Raw genomic sequence first — 15,687 nt, forward strand, 5'->3', positions numbered from 1 at the left:
GCTCTCTGAATGCCCACCTCATCTTCCCGGCAGGATGCACCTGCTGCACCTGCTACCTCTCTGCTACGCCGGGCAGGGTGTCCGGAGCCCCCCGGGCACACCCACTGATGCTCTTTGCAGAGGTAGCAACTGCTGGATCCTCTCGAGACTTTTCCCAGCTCCTGCACAGCCGTGCGGAGTGCAAGGCTCCTTTGGAAGGGGCAGCTGGGGAGGGTGTGGGGGCAGCAGAGGGACAGGAAATACCCACCCAGAAAGTTGCCTGCTAGGGAGCGCACTGCCAGTCTCCACTCCGGAAGGAGGAAAGTTGTATGCAGTGTTAATAGCCATTAGCACCTCTCTCTGCTAATCTCCCTCTTTAATAGGGAGATGGGAAAAAAAACTCGGGGCTCACAGGTAACAGTATCTAATTAGAATCTAATGACTTTTTTTGTGCTTGTATTGTCTTTATTTCAGCTTTCTGTTGTGACAGGTGATAATGGATTCTCATTCGAGATAGTGCAGTCACATTTTCTCTAACAACATATTTAGTTAAGTAAAGAAAGACAAGTGAGTCCATTTAAAAGAGACTCTACGTTCACAGGGATATGACCAGTTTCCCAGAAGAGGTATTGTAAGGGATTTTGGTGAAAAAATAGTCCTTTCACTTAGTAGTGGGCTGTTTCCTGATGATTCTCGGAGTCAGTTTTCTCATCTATAAAATGGGCGTGATCGTATGGCTTTCTTTGACTCTTGTGAACATTAATAATAACGATAAATAATCATGACTAACACGTATTAAACTTCCCCATTTGCTATGCTTGGAGCTTACAAGGCTCAGACTCCAAAAGCCGTGAGCTGAATAAAGACGGCATTTGAATAAAAAGAGGTGGACAAAGTACCATTGCCATCACCACTGTCGCCATGACAACCGTCATCTTCACCAGCCTAGCGCTTGTCTGGTCACTACCACACCACCACCATGGCTGTCGTCAGCACCGTTAGCATCATCATCATCACCACCACCACCGTTCCCCTCCTCCTCCTCACCACCATATCACCACCACCAACGTCATTACCATCAGTATCCTTATCTTAGCATCGTCATCACCATTATCACCACCACCATTACCATAATGACGCCAGCAGCGTCATCACCATCCGTATCCTCATCTTAGCATCGTCATCACCACCACCATCCATTGTCATCACCACCACCACCCTCCCCCTCCTCACCATCACCTGGACCACCACCCTCCTCATCCTCACCATCATTACCCTCAAGTGACCATCAGCGCCACCATCTTCTTCATCATTTTTGAGTAGAAGGACCTTTTTCACATCATCCATGTCACCTGAGCCTCAGTTTTATCATCTGTAAAATGGGAATGACCGGTACAGGGAAGATGCTGAAACGGTGCTCGTGGGACGATCACGCGGCCCGGCCTCCTTCTGCAGTGGCTGTTTGTGTTGCCCTCAGTAACTGGGGCCAGCTACCTGCTTGGGTAGCATTGAGACCCCAGATAAAATCCTTGTCCAGAGTTCAAATTTTGTCACAAGACAGGGTGCTTCCTCAAGATGTCTGCCTGAAGGGCTGGGCCCTTACAACTCTGGGGAGGAGCTGAAAAATCTCTATTGGCTACTGCGCTGCTTTATCTTTTTTTTTTAAATTCTTTCTTTATTTGAAAGGCAGAGTTACACACACAGAGAGAAGGAGAGGCAAAGAGAGAGGGAGAGAGAGAGAGAGAGAGAGAGGTCTTCCATCCGCTGGTTCACTCCCTACATGGCCACAATGGCCAGAGCTGTGCCAATCAGAAGCCAGGAGCCAGGAGCTTCTTCCAGGTCTCCCTCATAAGCACTTGGGCCATCTTCTACTGCTTTCCCAGGCCATAGCAGAGAGCTGGATCGGAAGTTGAGCAGTGGGGTCTCTAACCGGCATCCATACGGGATGCCAGCACTGCAGGCGGTGGCTTTACCCGCTAAGCCCGAGCGCAAGCCCCTGCTGTGATTCTTATTGCAAAGAAGGAAACACATTTATGGGAAGATAAAAGATGTTAGAAAATGTCCTAGGCATAGCACTGTGATTTCTTTTAATAAATCATTGGATTCTGTTGGATTACAAAATTAGCACAGAACCACGGTGGAAGACTTGCCGAGAAGAAAACCTCCTTGACCATCTGTGCTTGTTAATATTTGGCTAAATTTCCATTTCTATTATTTTAACAACACTTTTTAAAAAAATGTTTACTGATTTATTTGAGAGAGAGAGTTGCAGACAGAGAGAGAGAGAGGTCTTCCACCCACTGGTCACTCCCCAGATGGCTCCAATGTCTGGAGCTGGGCCAGACCAAAGCCAGGATCCAGGAGCTTCTTCCAGGTCTCCCATGTGGGTAGCAGGGGCCCAAGCACTTGGGCCATGCTCTGCTGCTGTACGCAGGCCATCAGAAGGGAGCTGGACCAGAAGTGGAGTAGCCGGGACATGAATTGGCGCCCATATGGGATGCGGGCTTGGCAGGGGTTGGCTTTACTTGCTACGGCACAATGCTCCCCAACAACACTTTAAAATGATTTGCACAGCTGACATCGTACTTTGATACAGTTTTCTTGTCTGTTTTTCACTGAATATCCAATTTTAAGCTTTTTCCGAGTTGTACAGCGTCTCTGTTGCTAATTTTAAATAGTCTTAGAATTGCTCCTGGAGTGACTCTCTGTTGAGTCTTATACATCCGTCATCTGGCCACTCCCTTCCTGTGTTAGATACCAGCCACACTAGCCTGGGCACCTAGCACGTGGTGCCCATTTCTGCCTCAGGGCCTTTGCACTGCCCCCCCCCACCTCTAAAGCACTTCTGTGGTTCTTTATGAGGTTAGCTCTTTCTTACCTTCCGCAGCCAGACTTGAATATCATGGCCTCACACAGACATGCCCCTCTCTCAACCACCATAGACACACACCAACTCCCTCGGTTTCTCTGTATCTCACCACCCTCTTTTAGTTTCTCCTGGAAGGGGGGCTTTCTACTTGTATCGTCTGGAATTACCTTCTTTACCTGTGTGTTGACCTTGTGGACAGCCTCACTCCTTCAATGGACCGTAAAAGCCCGAAGGATAGGCACCTGTCTGTCTTGTTGATTGTCCCTTTCCCAGGGTTGAGCCCCACGTCTCACAAGGACTGGATGGGACTCAGTAAATGGACCTGAGCAGATGGATGAGCGGGTGGGTGGTTGCCTGTGTGGGAGGCCTGGTGAGCAGTTGCACAGATGAGTGGCTGTGTGGCCGGCTGCAGAGAGGGATACCCAGGAGGATAAATCAATCGTGCTTTGCAAAGCGTCCTCCCAATTCCTTCCTCCCTGCTATTTTTAGTTACTTTGAAAAAGCGAACAATGAGCCTCTTAAAGGGGACGGGGGAGAGTAGGGTGAACGTAACCCTTGGAAAAGCTGACTCCGACCCACGGGCCATCCCCAAAGGTGAGGCCTGGGCAGCTCCTCAGGCTCCCCCGCTGAGAATGGGTGGCCTGGAGAGTTGGGAGGGGGCCGAGGTTTCTCACCCAGGGCCCCGGGACCTCACCGCCACACCTCACCTCTGTCCCTGGCACAGTGGGCCGGAAGCAGTTCATGCGGTTTGAGTGGGCCAATCATGCAGCTGAGGCCCTGGGCTGCGAGTACGAGGAGCTGAACACGGCCACCTTCAAGCACCACCTGCGGCAGATCATCGAGCAGGTGACGTCCAGGCCGAGCCGCCGGGGCCTCGAGGACGAGGAGACCAGCTCAGGTACCGTGATGCCCAAGCTCCCAGCAGGCCAGGGTCCTGCCTGGCCAGCCAGCCGGGAGACACCTGCGCTCTTGCTTATTTATGGGGAACCTACGGAGGCCCTAATGTGTACTGGCCGGGGCTAGGTGCAGGGGAAGCTGCCGTGGGTGAACTTGACATTCATGGTGCATGTGGTCAAATAATTAGCTCTGTCCAGTGGCCGTGGAGGCTGCTGGCATCTGGGAGGGGACCCTGTGTTGGGGAAGAGTGCACTGTGGGCAGTGCCAAGGGACCGACGTGTTCCCATTTGGTATCAGGTGAGTTAAGCCCCTGCTGTGTATGGGAAAGGCTTACCTCTCTGTTGGAGACGAGAGAAATAAGGCTGGAATGGCTGAAGTCGGGGGTGGGGATGGTTGGAGATGAGGTTGGAGCACAGGGTGGGGCTTGGCTCCCGTGAGTTGCATAAATTCGGGGCTTTTATCATTAGACCAGTGAGAAGCTGTGAAGTGAGTGGAAGGGGTGAGGGGGGAGGAAGTGACTTGGGTTGTCCTTTATGAAGCTCTGCCTGGGCGGAGGTTGGGGATGAGTGGGAGAAGGGAGGCCCACTGGGACCTGTGACTCTCACAGGAGAGGGGCAGATGGCTGAATTAGGGAAGTGACGATAGACATGGGACAAGGGAGACACTAACAGGTGACAGCATGGGCCATCCAGGGAGAGAGGGCCCGGGGATGGCTTCTGGGCTTTGGGGCTGAGCAGTGGGACAGAGGAGTGCTTCGAGCTGACCCGAGGAGGAGCAGGAGGGTCTTGTCCTGCACCTGCCGCAGTGGGGGTTGGGAATTCCAGGTCCACAGCCTCTGCGGAGCAAATGCCTGGACTGCAGGAACGGGAGTCGAGGCGTCTCCCGGAGCCCCAGGGATCGCGGAGCGCTCTCTGAGAATCTGTCTTTGCCACCGCAGAGTTTGGGGTTGATGAGCACTGTTCGGAGCTGAGGATTTGAAGCCCCTTTCTCTGAGCTCCCCTGGGTCCTGGCAGCTGCCTCCACCTTCCAGGGGCTATGGCTTGACAGCTGATGTCACTTGGATGCCATTGGCCTTTTATGTTTGCTTCCAGGTCTGTGCTGTGCACTGTAGTCTGTTCAAAAGTGACCTCTCCTGTCTGTCACACAGACACACACGCACAGACACGTGTACACACTACACAGATGCACACACATGCTGTACACGTGCACAGAGGACATGCTGCACAGTGCACACACATATGCACAGATACACAGAACACACATGACCCTGTGTGCACCCCACACATCACAGAATCATGCATGTGTGCACATAGCACGCATGTACAAGGTAGCACATACATGCACACCACACATACCACAATCACACATCTATACACATAGAACCCATGTGCAGAGAGGCATTCCACACATGCCCAAGCATGCACACGTCCTTACCACACAATCACATCCATGTGTAGATAACACCTGCGGGTACAGCTACACACCCTACGCTTATAGCTTATGCATGCTATAACACATGTCCACACACTGATCACACACCCTACATATGCACAATCCCACGAACATACATGCACACACACACACACACACTCCACTTTGTGAGTCTGAGTCAACCTCTTAGGCCAAGGTCTCCACGGTAGGCATTAAGCAGGCAGGGGACCAGCAGGCTTAGGAGAGATGCTGGGAGGCTGTGGGTTGCCTAGCAACAGCCCAGGCCGGTGGTGGAGCCAAAGGAGGGCTGGGAAATGCTCTGGGAGGCTGCCTAGAATGTGGGAGCCGAACTCTTTCTCCAGGCCCCCGTGAGTGCAGATTTGGAGATTGTGTTTCTAATGCTGTGTCTGGAATCCAAACTCCAGGGTGAGGATTTGTGATCTGAGCTCCTGCTGCGCCCCACTGTGCCCTGCTCGGTACTCTGCTGGGCAGGCCAGCTATTTTAAAGGGACTCCCTGCATGCGTGCGTGTGTGCACGTGCACATGTGTGTTTAAACAAACCCGAGACCGCGAGTGTCGCTGTGTTTTTTGTAAGCTTTTTCATTCCTGCTCACTTGAGAGCTGGGTGCTCTCCCCACCTCACTCAATATTTCCCTGCACCTGACTCCACGCATTCTTTTGTACAAACAGACTACAAATTATCTAACCCATTTGCTATTGTTGGACATTCAAGCTGTCTCCAAAAAGCGATTTTTGCCAATTTAATCAACAATTGGAAGAACCTGTGTACCCAGACCTCTTTGTTTCTTTGAATATTTCATTAGACTAAAAGCCCGGGAGTGAAATTATTAAGTCCCAGTGAACGAATATTTTATGACTTCTGCTGTGAAACTGGCCAGTTATAAAGGGAACAACCAACATGTACTGAGTGTCTACCGTGCATCAGGCCTGGAGGCTAAAAGACCAGGACCTTAAGACACTTCCTGTCCTCAGGGCACTCCAGCCTCGTGGTGGAGGCCGGGGTTCATGGAATCAGTATACAAGTACAGATCATGCTGTGATGGGTGCTACAGAATCAGGGTGGAGGGGAAGTGGGACTCATGGGTGCTGTTGGCAGTCAAGGATGGCTTCCCCGAGGAGGTGGCATTTGGGCTGAGCCCTGAGGGGTGAGCAGGAGCACTATCTGGAAGGCGGGGAGGGCCAGGTGATGTGGACTTTGTCCTCAGAAGGTGGGTGTATAAAGGCAGCCACAGAGGGCGATGGGGGGGGGGTGTTTCCAAGCCCAGCGGCCCCTGCAGCTCTGTAGCGATGAACGCGTGACGGTGAGTGAGGTGCTCACCATCTCCTCTCTCTCTGGACTCCAGGGCTCAAGATGACAGGTGTGGAGTGTGTGGAGGGCATGGCCTCGGGCCTGTACCAAGAGCTCTTTGCCGCCGTGGTGTCGCTCATCAACAGGTAACGGTGGCCTCTGTCCAGGCCCAAGTGTCCAGCTGTGGCAGGGGCAGGGGCCCAGGGGAGGTTGGGCAGGGGGCACCTGGGCAGGGCGAGAGGATTTCCAAGTTCAGCACCACCTTGGCCACCCACTGGCTGTGACTGGGGCAGATCCGTGCACCCATATGACTCCCTATTCTGCATGAGAGACAGCTCCCCCCACCACTCCCACCCAGGGTCGACTCAAGGGTTGGGGGAATAAGGAATGCACACAGCTCTTCCCCACAGTGCTCGTAAAACTACCCCCTAATAAACACTAACGACTTTCCAACAAGGACTGAGGGCCAGGGGCTGCACTAGGTGTTCAACTTCCCTCGCGCCCACTTGCTACTCAGGTCAGCCCATTGCACAGAGGTGGAGACCAAGGCCCAGAGTCGGGAGCCGGGATGTACACACCTCGAGCGTGTTGCTCTCACTGTTTGTTTTTCTAAATATTCCTGCTGGACACGGAGAGGGACCAGGCTGAATTTCCGACTGGTCCAGGATGTGTCTCTCCCAAGTGCATCCATGGGGCCGTGGGCACCAGGAACCCCTCTCTTCCATCATCCTGAGCGATGCTCTGAGCGTGTGCTTGGAGAAGCTCCGGCAGGGTCCCTACCTGGCACATGGACCTCCCGGAGGAGTGCAGAAAGCAAAACCAGGCCCAAGAAATCCCATGAAAGAGATGGGGCTGGCGCCCAGGGCCAAGCAGGTAGGATTCTCCCAGGCGCTGTGGACGCGGAACCACCTCCCTGCGTGGCTGCTGGAGGCGTTGCCACGGCAGACCCCAGGCTGGTTATCTGGAAAGCAAACAGACCGTATGTGCTTAGGGGAGTGAGGCTGGGGAGCGGGAGATGAGCCGGCATGGGAGGCTGCTTTGTGGTGTGGGGTCTCAGCGCCTGCACCTGTAAAATGGGTTTACTGGTGATAACGGGGCCCACCACCACCATGTATGGGCCTGGAACAGACAGCTGCTTTCCCAGGCACGAGCTGACTGAATCCGCCTGCAGGGCTGGGCATTGACCCCTTGGTGGAGATAGAACCAGGGGCAGGCCAAGGGCGGTGGTGGCTGTCAGGAAGAGCGCCCTCTGGAGGTGTCAACTGGTTATGCCACTGACAGAGCAAAGAGCATTTACTGAGTGCACCTGCTGGTGAGGGGTACCTGCCACATCCAGCCCTCCGGCCAGGGGCCAGGCTCCACCATGAACCCTTTCCCAGCTGCGTGGCTGGAGCTCAGAGAGGCTGGGCCCCTCTCCCAAGATACACAGCCCCTCCATTGCAGGTGAGGGTGCCAGCTCAGGTACAGCTGGCTCCAAAGTCTCTTGGCTGCTGCGTTTTGAGGTGAGGAATCCTCACTCTGTCCTCTCTGGCCGATGTCCCCAGAGGGCCCAAGGAAGCGATGACTTGCAGGAGCTTTGTAAACCGATGCACTAAACAAAATCGTCTTTCTCATCCAATCTGTCTCTGGGAAAAGCAAATGCAGCTCTGGTCTTCATTTGTAGCTGACTTGCTGGGTCTCTGGGCTCGATGGGGAAGTCCCACCTCCTGGAAGGAGGCTCCGTGTGTGTCTGCGTCCTGGGAGATGCTTTGCACACGTCTCCTTCTTCAGTCCTTGTGGGTCTGGGATCCCCTGGTTACCCCCATTGCCACATTGCAGCTCAGGGAAGCCCATGCTCAGAGAGTTCAACAACTCGCCCAAGGTCACACAGCCTGTGTACGTGGTGAGCTTGGCTCTGAAGCCAGAGCTGCAGGATCCTCAAACCCATGCACGCATGGCCTTGATTTCTCCATTGCTGCAGCCCGGGGAGGGGAGGAGGCTTGGCCCCATGGACTCTCAGATTCCACGTCCCTGCCCCAGGTCCTTCTCCTCCCACCACCTCTCCATGGGCTCCATCATGGTGGTGGACTCTCCAGGCTTCCAGAGCCCCCGGCACGAGGGCAAGGAGCGGGCGGCCACCTTCGAGGAGCTCTGCCACAACTACGTCCATGAGCGCCTGCAGCTGCTCTACTACCAGCGAACCTTCGTCTCCACGCTGGAGCGCCACCAAGAGGTAGGGCAGGCTCGGCTAAGCGCGGGGTCCCATCCTCCTCCGGGAGTCTTCAGTCCAGTCTGCTGGGGCCACGCCAGGACAAAGCCCTTCCTCCCCAGATCTCTTCTGTGGCCCTGTCTTGCTCCCTAGCTCTGTCCTCTGCCTCCTGCACCCTCTGCTGCAGAAATCCCAGGGACCATGGGCTTCCCCGGGCCTTGCTCCTCTTCCTCATCACCCGAGCTAAAGCTGTCCCAAAGAGTTACTCTACATCTTCCCAATGTATGAAGCCCTTCTTTGTTTAAGTGGAGATTTATTTATTTTTAATTGCGAGGCAGAGTGACAGAGGAGAGAGAGAGAGAGAGAGAGAGAGAGAGAGAGAGAGAGATATCTTCCATCTTCAGGTTCACTCCCTAAATGGCAACAAGGGCCAGGGCTGGGCCAGGCTGGAAGCAGGAGCCAGGAGCTTCATCCAGGTAACCCATGGGGGTGACAAGGATCCAAGTACCTGTTCCATCCTCCACTGCCTTTCCAAGCTCATTAGTAGGAAGCTTGATCAGAAATGGAGCAACCAGGGCTCGAGCTGTTTCTCCCATATAAGTTGCTGGTGTTGCAGGTGCTGCTGAACCCACTGTGCCACAATGCCGGCCCCCAGAGCCCTTCTTTAAGAGCTCTGTGGTTGGGTGACTTTAGTGGGTGACACGCCCCTTACAGCACAAGGTGGTCACTTCTAACAAAGTTGAAGATACTTGCACCTGGGGCTGGGCTGTGGCTAAGGAGTAATGCCGCCGCCTGCAGTGCTGGCATCCCTTATGGGTGTTGGTTCGAGTCCCAGTTGCTCCACTTCCAATCCAGCTCTCTGCTGATGGCCTGGGAAAGCAGCAAAAGATGGCCCAAGTGCTTGGGCCCCTGCACCCACGTGGGAGACCCAGAAGAAGTTATTGGGGCCATTTGGGAGAGTGAACCAGTGGATGGAAGATATCTCTCTCTCTCTGAAACTTTCAAAATAAATAAATCTTTTAAAGAAGAGGGGAGACTTCAAAAAGTTCACAGGAAGTTCATCTCTCACATCTGTACTCTGATATGAGATGACAGTCCTGCAAATGGTGTTTAACCCACTGTGTCACCATGCAGGTCCCAGCCATTAAGTTTCAATACTTGAATTTCAGGAGGGACACATTCTGATCATAGCAACAGAGAGAAGTCTGTAACCACAGGGGCACAGCTCAATGACTTTATCCAAGTGGACACACGTGCACATCCATCAGCAGGGTGGCTGTGAGGACATTGCCAGGGCCCCAATGCAGCGCCACCCCCGGCCAGTATCTCTCCCCTTCTTCCTTGAAGGTGATGGTGTTGACATGTGCAAATAAGCAGTAGAAGTAGCCAGATTGTTCATCAGTAGGGTGACAAGTATTGAAATACCAGTTATTTCTTTGCAGTGGACTGAAGGCATCCACACAGATAAATCTCCATCCAATGATGTTGATGCAGCCTGGGGTCTGATCCTAACTCTGTTACTCATTGGCTGTGTGGCCTCAGGAATGTCGCTCTCCTTCTCTGACCCTCAATTTTGCCACATGGAAGATGCAGACAGTAACACTTGTGTGTTGGTTACGATGTGCCACAATAGTGCTACACTATAGACCAGTTCCCAGATATGGTGACGTGATATTAAGAGCCTTTGGGGAGTCTGGGGAGCTCCTCAGGTCGTGGTGGGGACAGCTCCAGAGCCTGTGGTCAGATGTCCGGGAGGTGGGTGGCTGGGCTGTCCCAGGCCATTCTGGGCACGGGCATTTCTCCAGAGAAGACATCCAAATGGTCCCAAGCACATGGAAAGCTGTGTCGGGGGGGGGGGGGGGGGAGGGCAGCCGGCTTTAAGCTGATCTGGGCAGGCAGTGGCTGGGATTGCCCCGTCTCTGCTCCACAGATGTCTCAACCCTAGCAGACTGGTCACATGGCCCTGGGCAGGGTCGCAGGACAGCAGCCAGAAGCGTGTGGGGCACCCAGGGGCTGGGCCAGGGTCCCTTCTGCCGCATGACATTGGTCCCGCCAAGTAGGGTCCCGATTCATGGGGTCGATTTTGCTTCTGGATTGGGAAGCTGCAAAATCTCCCTGCAAAGAGCCCGGGTCCAGGGCAGGGTGTAGAAGAGGGGTTCGCCGTACAACTGCTGTCTCTCACCTCCCTAACGGGGCTGCCTGGAGCGCTGAATGGCGTGGCACAGGAGGTGCCTGGGCGGACCTCAGTCTTCCGTGTCTGGTAGTGGACATCACATCCGCTCCCCCCGTCTGTCACTTTCTCCTGCCAGTTATTAAATACGCGGAAAGTGCCCGCAGGGAGCAAGAAGCAGAGAACACAGTTTCCTTCTGCTACGGCCCTGGGGGGCAGCCGCTGTCCCTGCCCCCCGTGTGTCACTTTCCTGTGCGTCGTCTCCTCTGCCCATTCCCCGTCTCTCTGCCCATGCTTATTTTCCTCCCAGCGTGACATTTTCCCACCCCGCTTCCAGATCTTAGTAAACGAGCATTTCAGGGGCTTTGTCTGATTTTGTGTTCACTCTGCTCTGGATACCTGGCTGGTTCCCAAGTGTAAGGTGTGTGGACATTCTGATTATTATCTATGGTTTGATTATTATCTGTTGTTATCCATAGCTTCTACCTGTTCTCCCCTGCACTGAGCACTTCGCTCAGTACTTATTAAGTGCTCAGAAAATATTCTAAAAGTCTGTCCTGAGTTATTAGGATGTTGGGTCGTTTCAAGATGTTATCAGGGCCGGCGCCGCGGCTCACTAGGCTAATCCTCAGCCTGTGGCGCTGGCACCCCAGGTTCTAGTCCCGGTTGGGGCACCGGATTATGTCCTGGTTGCTCCTCTTCCAGCCCAGCTCTCTGCTGTGGCCTGGGAAGGCAGTGGAAAATGGCCCAAGTGCTTGGGCCCTGCACCCACATGGGAGGCCAGGAGGAAGCACCTGGCTCCTGGCTTCGGATCGGCACAGTGTGCCAGCCGTAGCGGCCACTTGCGGGGTGAACCAATGGAAAAAGGAAGACCTTTCTCTCTGTCTCTCTCACTGTCTAACTCTGCCTGCCAAAAAAAAAAAAAAAAAAGAAGATGCTATCAGAACATTGGCCTATAATCTTTCTTCCCACCCGAAGTCGCAGAGGGAGTAAAAGCAAAGCAATCCCATTGAGAACTGAGCAAACAAAGAGATATTTCCCTAAGGAAGACATCTAGATGGCCAACAAGGACAGGGAAAGATGCTCAGGCTCGCTGGTCCTCAGGGCAATGTGAATCAGACGACAGCAAGACATCACCTCGCACCTGTTAGAGGGGCTGCGGCCAAAACAGAAAACAGAACCCTACAAACCCCACACAGAACAGGAAACAGCAAGTGTTGGTGTGGTTCTGGAAAAATAGAAACTGTCCACTGTTGGCGGGGGTCGGGGGGAGGTGAGTGGAAGATGGTGCAGCCACTGGGGATCCCATTATAGCAATTCCTCCAAAAAATTAAAGATAGAATTACTGCACAATCCAGCGATTTCACTTTCTGAGTATTTACCCCAAAGAAAGCAAGCCGGGTCTTGAAGAGATACTCGTATCCCCGTGCCTGTAGCAGCATTGTTCATAGCAGCTGAAAGGTGACAGCAATCCAAGTGCGTATCAGCAGACGAACGGATCCACAGTCAGCGCTGTGTGCACGGTTTTCAGAAGGAAGGAAATTCTGACACCTGCTCCAACAGTCACGTTGAGGGCGTTGTGCTCAGCGAAATGAGCCAGCCACAAAAGGGCACGTAGCGTGTGATTCCACATAAATGAAGTACTTAGAGCAGCAGTCAAAGTCCTAGAGATGGAAAGTGAAATAGCAGTTAGCAGGGCTGCGGGGGGCGGGGTGCCTGGAAGCCGGGTGAGGGGCTTTGCGGGATGAAGAAGTTCTGGAGGAAGACAGGACGGTTGCTCGCAGGGTGAGTGCATCCAGATCACTGATCCACACACTTACAGTCGGTCAAGGGGATAAGGCTTGTGTTCTGTGTAGGTCCCCATAACTAAAATATGTATGTTTTTAAAAAGGGCTGAATGAGGCTGAGTGTTTGGCGTAGCAGTTAAGAAACCAGCTGAGACCCCAGCACTCTGTCCTGGAGTGCCTGGGTTTGAGTCCCAGCTCCATTCCTAATGCAGACCCTGTGTTCCTGCCACCCACGTGGGAGACCTGGATGGAGTTCCTGGCTCCCAGCTTTGGCTTGGCCCAGCCATGGCTGTGATGGACATTTGGGGAGTATACCAGCAGGTGGAACTGCTCTCTCTCACTCTCAAAATCAATCAGTCAGTCAATGTTTTGAAATAAAGGCACTGAATGGTGATGATGAAAGAGCTGGAGCGCTCTCCACACTCGGCTCACTGCAGGTGCTAACTATGAAATGCTGCACTTTTCCAGGAAGGCGTTCCTGTGCAGTTCAACCTCCCAGAGCGCTCCCCAGCGACCTCGGTGGCTGTTGTGGACCAGAGTCCCTCCCAGGTAACCCGGTGCTCAGGGAAACGAGGCTCTCAGATGCCACGTGGCCATATTAGTGCAAGGCCGCCTGATCGAAAGCGCTGTCTGCACCCAGAGTCACGTGGGGTTGTTAGAAGCACTGGTGCCTGAGACCCACCCCCCAGATTCTGTGCTGATGGGTCTGGGGCATGGCCCGAACTGCTGGAGACGGAGCTGCTGTCAGCTTGGGAAGCCCCATGGGCTTGGGGTCTGAGTGGGTCTTAGGAAGGAGTCATACCCGGGGGAGCCTGTGGTCGGAGCTGAAGGGGTCCATGCCCAGTGGCCTGCAGCCATTGTCACTGGGAAGACCCAAGGTTAAGATGAAGATGCTGGGCCTGGCAGAGACTGGGGGCCTCAGGGAATGGCCAGCACAGCTTATTGTTGGGTCCAGGCCCCCGGATGGCCACAAGAGCAGCTAAGCATTCATTTAGGAGAGCTCAGAGTCTTTATCTTATACCCCCACCCCGAGGACCTCCCCTGCTGACCCCAGCTGCACCTCTGCCCAGCCTAACCTGGGAACTGTGCTTGGTCCTCTCACTCGACTTCTTCCCTCTTTCGCATCTTGGAGCACCGTGGGTCCTGCCAGGCTTGGCTCCAGTCTTGGAGACCTTGAACGCATTCCTTCACCTCGCCAAGCCTAAGTCTTTTCATCCCCCAAATGGGGATGGTGGTCTCCCCTGGAGAGCTGAACACATAGGTGAAGAGTTGGTGCACACAGAGCACCTGCCATAGTGCTTGGCACGCAGGAAGTGCCCCACCAACAGCCTTTCTCCTGTCGCCCGGCACGCGGGCTGCTCTCCTCACTGCTCATCTCCAGTGCACCGGGGTGGCTTCCAAGCCTCCTTAGGACCCATGGCAGGCACCATCAGTCATTGCAAACCCTCCTTGTTTGCAAGTGGTGCTGACCGTTCGACAGGTGTGAGCTGCTGGTGGGTGTTTCCCTGACTCGTTCTCCCTGCTTTCTGAGCTCCCTCCCCTGAGCCTCTCCTTGCAAGGGCTGGGCAGTGTCGGTTCGGAAGGGTGGTGTGGGCCCCACGGCCATGGCTGTAGCTGCAAACGGCTGCCTCTTGTGGATGGGCGGGCTGCTGGTTTCATTCCCAATGGAGAAGGCCAAGGTGAAGGCCTGGGGTACCTAGGATCCAGTTCCAACTCACCCTGGCGTGTGCCTGCCTCTCCCTGGGCCTCCGAGGGGTGTGGACCTGTAGTCCCCAGTTAGGTTGACCAGTTGGCTTGCACAGGACTTTCCTGCATTAGCACCAAGCTCCCCCTGCTGGGGAGCCCTCCAGTCCAAGGCACGCCCAGGCGGGCGGTCACTGCACATCCCACTTCCTCCCTAAGCACTCGGTGCTGTTTTGGTTCTGCCAGTTTCCTCTGGGCCCTCGGAGAAACCCCGTAAACACCCCCCAAACCCCACTCTGATTCTCATGTAGAAAATTACAGGGTTGCCTTGGCAGCCTGTGACGCTCACGGCCAGGTTTGAAATTCCACGTCTGTACCATCAAACCACGCTCAGCTTCTCCTCCGAGATGTTCTTTGAGTACATGTTTCTCATTCCCCCCTCGAGATTTCAGTGTGAAAAACAATAACAGAGACTGCTCGGGAGAAGCGGCGTGGATGGAATGAGTCCTTTCATATTCGGCTGTGCGTGAACACGGGACCACCACCGCTGTGTCTCCCGAAGCGTGCAGCCAGCAGAGGGTCTCCCCCTCGTTACACCCTTACTGTGGTCCCCTGAGGAACGGGTCTCCAGCTTGCATTTTACCCATCAGAAAAGGAGGCTCAGAGAGGTGCAGTAAGCTGCCCAAGGCCACACAGCAGATGGGGATGCAGGCAGCGTTCAGATCCCAAGCCACCGAAACGTTTTATGGCTTCAGTGCTGAGAGTCTGGGGGTGAACCTGGTCCTGCTGCCGGTGACTCAGATCCGTCTCCTGCCCCGGCTCCCCATCAATGTGAAGAGGAGCTCAGGCCTGGCCCTGCTGGGGGTCAGGACCTTTCAATGTGTGCTGGGTCTCCCTCCAGGTCCCCCTGGCAGCCGGAGGAGGTGCCGAGGACACCGGGGGCCTTTTCTGGGTCTTGGATGAGGAGGTCCGGGTGGAGGGCTCCAGCGACAGCGTGGTGCTCGAGCGTCTGTGTGCGGCCTTTGAGAAGAAAGGAGTCGGGGCTGAAGGTAAGGAACGTGTCCAGCCCTGGTGTTGGAATCTGCCTCTGTCAGCTGCAGGGAAGCCCCTGGAAGGCCCTGCACGGAGGTCCCGGGTGCAGGAATGTGTGTGCTTGTACACGTGTGTGCTGTTGTTCATGGATGTGTTCATGTGTTCAAGTGTTCAGCAAATATGTTAGCAGCCGCTGGGTGCTGGGTGCTGTTCCCTATGGTGGGGCACCTGCCTGATGTGACTCATGTCCTCAAGAGGAAGGGACAGTGGCCAAGCTCATGGGCCAGCGCCCAGGGCTGCAGTGAGCTGAGTGATGCTCTCTCAGCATCAGATGCTTGCAGG

General features: G+C 54.4%; 1 protein-coding gene across 1 annotated transcript in view; it reads left to right on the forward strand.

The window, feature by feature from the left end:
- The window catches only part of MYO18B (myosin XVIIIB), a 243,534-nt gene that overhangs the window by 43,367 nt on the left and 184,480 nt on the right, over window positions 1–15,687 (forward strand). The window contains exons 12-16 of the mRNA XM_062182090.1: window positions 3,573–3,746; window positions 6,541–6,631; window positions 8,505–8,697; window positions 13,099–13,179; window positions 15,215–15,362. Coding sequence (XP_062038074.1) covers window positions 3,573–3,746; window positions 6,541–6,631; window positions 8,505–8,697; window positions 13,099–13,179; window positions 15,215–15,362 — 687 coding nt within the window. The remainder of the gene's footprint in view (window positions 1–3,572; window positions 3,747–6,540; window positions 6,632–8,504; window positions 8,698–13,098; window positions 13,180–15,214; window positions 15,363–15,687) is intronic.

This window comes from Lepus europaeus, chromosome 23 (genome assembly GCF_033115175.1).
Source record: "Lepus europaeus isolate LE1 chromosome 23, mLepTim1.pri, whole genome shotgun sequence".
In the NCBI taxonomy this organism is placed as follows: Eukaryota; Metazoa; Chordata; class Mammalia; order Lagomorpha; family Leporidae; genus Lepus; species Lepus europaeus.